The sequence below is a fragment of the Dichomitus squalens genome (genome assembly GCF_000275845.1).
Source record: "Dichomitus squalens LYAD-421 SS1 unplaced genomic scaffold DICSQscaffold_142, whole genome shotgun sequence".
Classification (NCBI taxonomy): Eukaryota; Fungi; Basidiomycota; class Agaricomycetes; order Polyporales; family Polyporaceae; genus Dichomitus; species Dichomitus squalens.
Window position 1 is genome coordinate 1 of NW_006767024.1, and position 2,024 is coordinate 2,024.

General features: G+C 59.1%; 2 protein-coding genes across 2 annotated transcripts; both read right to left on the minus strand.

Moving 5' to 3' along the window:
- Positions 1 to 33: 33 nt before the first annotated feature.
- DICSQDRAFT_175738 (uncharacterized protein) lies at positions 34 to 1,077 on the minus strand (the record flags this gene model as incomplete). The annotated part of the gene is made up of 2 exons (XM_007371629.1): positions 34 to 857; positions 909 to 1,077. 2 exons carry the CDS (start codon positions 1,075 to 1,077, stop codon positions 34 to 36), a joined length of 993 nt encoding a protein of 330 aa, XP_007371691.1.
- Positions 1,078 to 1,584: 507 nt separating this feature from the next.
- On the minus strand, positions 1,585 to 1,985 carry DICSQDRAFT_175739 (uncharacterized protein; the record flags this gene model as incomplete). The annotated part of the gene is made up of 2 exons (XM_007371630.1): positions 1,585 to 1,644; positions 1,692 to 1,985. 2 exons carry the CDS (start codon positions 1,983 to 1,985, stop codon positions 1,585 to 1,587), a joined length of 354 nt encoding a protein of 117 aa, XP_007371692.1.
- Positions 1,986 to 2,024: the final 39 nt, after the last annotated feature.

The following is a 2,024-nucleotide window of genomic DNA, read 5'->3' on the forward strand; positions in this document are numbered from 1 at the left end:
CGGCCTCCTGCGGAAGCCAATCAGAGACGAACGTCACGCTAGCAGATGAAGGAGCCGTACCGGTTTACGCTTCTTAAGCCTATCCGTGGAGGAACCCGCAGGGAGTGCCTTCCCCTTCCCCTTCACATCTGCGGCCTTCACCTTGACGTCGTTGGCCTTGGCCTTACCCTTGGTGTCCACGGGTTTGGCCTTGGGGTTGATGACGACCGCTACTGTGCCTACGCTCTTGACGTTGGCGTTTTTCGGGGTGGGGGTCTTCTTCACCACCTTCTTGGCAGGCTGGACTGCCTTCTTCTCAGCGACCTTCTTATCAGCGACCTTCTTCCCCGCACTGATCCCAACCTTGCTCCACATGTTCGACGCGATCATCTTGCCAAGGTACCGACGGTCGATACGGGTTGTGATGTCCTTCTCGTCCGAGGAGGGCTGGAACTCCTCATCCTCCTCATCCTCCTCATCCTCCTTGTCCTCCTCATCCTCCTTCACCTCCTCGTCCTCCTGATCCTCCTGCGCCTCCTCGTCCTCCTCGTCCTCCTCGTCCTCCTGCGCCTCCTCGACCTCCTCATCCTCCTCGACCTCCTGCGCCTCCTCGATCTCCGCGACCTCCTCGCCCTGGGAACCCGATGCGTCCTCTGGCACCTCGTCGCCGTCGTGATCGCCGCCTTCCCCCTCCAATTCGTCTTCTTCGGCTGCACTCCCCTCCGCATCTGGGGAGGCGTCGGTGGTGAAGAGGGCTTTCTCGATGGCCCGGAGGCGTTTGTCGACGCTCTTGAGGCTCGTGTTGTAATGCCCCATGGCCTGGTAGATGTCGCGCACCAGCGTAGGCACGTCAAGATCGGGACGATCTGCGTAGAGGCCTATAGCGAGGTCAGAGTAAATAACAGGAAGAACCCTGGAATGGAAATCACCTTTGACCCCGCTGCACTGGAGGACGTTCTTCAAATCGAGGCAGCGCTCGCAGCTCTGAGTCTTGTGCTTGTAGCGGCATTCGTCCGCCACTCCCGCCCACGCACACTGCAGGCAAGGACTAGTGTTGGCCTGCAGGCGAACCTTTTTCGTGTTGGGGGATGTCGGCATGCTGAGCGGGGGAGAGGGAGTGAGTGTTCTCAATTGTTGGAGGATTGAAATACGCCATGGAGGTACCGCAGCCGTGCCGCAGCACAGGGACGGAGGACGAGTCAACCAGCAATTGCGGCGAACAGGGACGATAGACATTCCGTGAAGTCAAGAGAAGGGACCGGGGTACTGGCTCCAGATCTCATCGGAGAAGCACGCCGGGCCGAGACCACTCCGAGACTGGTCTGTAATACGAAGCACGCCATTGAGGTTTTCGCCCGCTGTGTCGTGAAGCCAGTCGCCAACCATTGTTTCGTTGCGCACGCTTACACAGGACTGTCAGCGGAATTCTCTATCATATCGCTTTGCTACATACGATCACACGAACGCCATCACGACGACAAACGGTTTCAGAGTGGGACGATCGACCGAAGTACCCTGCGACCGGGCTGCAACGTTATCAAGATCTTACAATCACTCTGCAAACGACGCCAATCCATCCCTTCGAATGACCCATACGTCCCCATGCTACTTCGACTTCTTGGCGGGCTTGCTGGGGGAGGTAGCGTCCTCCCCATTGTCGACGGCCTGTTGGAGAATGAGTACGCTACCCTCACTGGGTGGTAATGATTTACCAATTTACGCTTCCGGGTGACCTTCGCAACGGCTTCCTTCCCCTTGGAGGTGGAAGACAACGCTTGCTTGGCCCGCACCTTCGAGGTGCGGGGAGCGTTGGAAGGCTTGGCGAGGGGAGTGTTGGAAGGCCCGGCGAGGGGTGCGTTGGAAGGCCCGGCAAGGGGAGCGTTGGAAGGCCCGGCGAGAGGTGCGTCGTCTTCGAGGTCGGATACCCCGGGCTCCTTCTTGATCGCGATAACCCTGTCAGACTCCTCCACCGGAGGCTTGGTCTTGACAACGGGGACGTCAGACATCGCGTCGACATCGATCACGCTGTCGGATTCGCGCTGGGA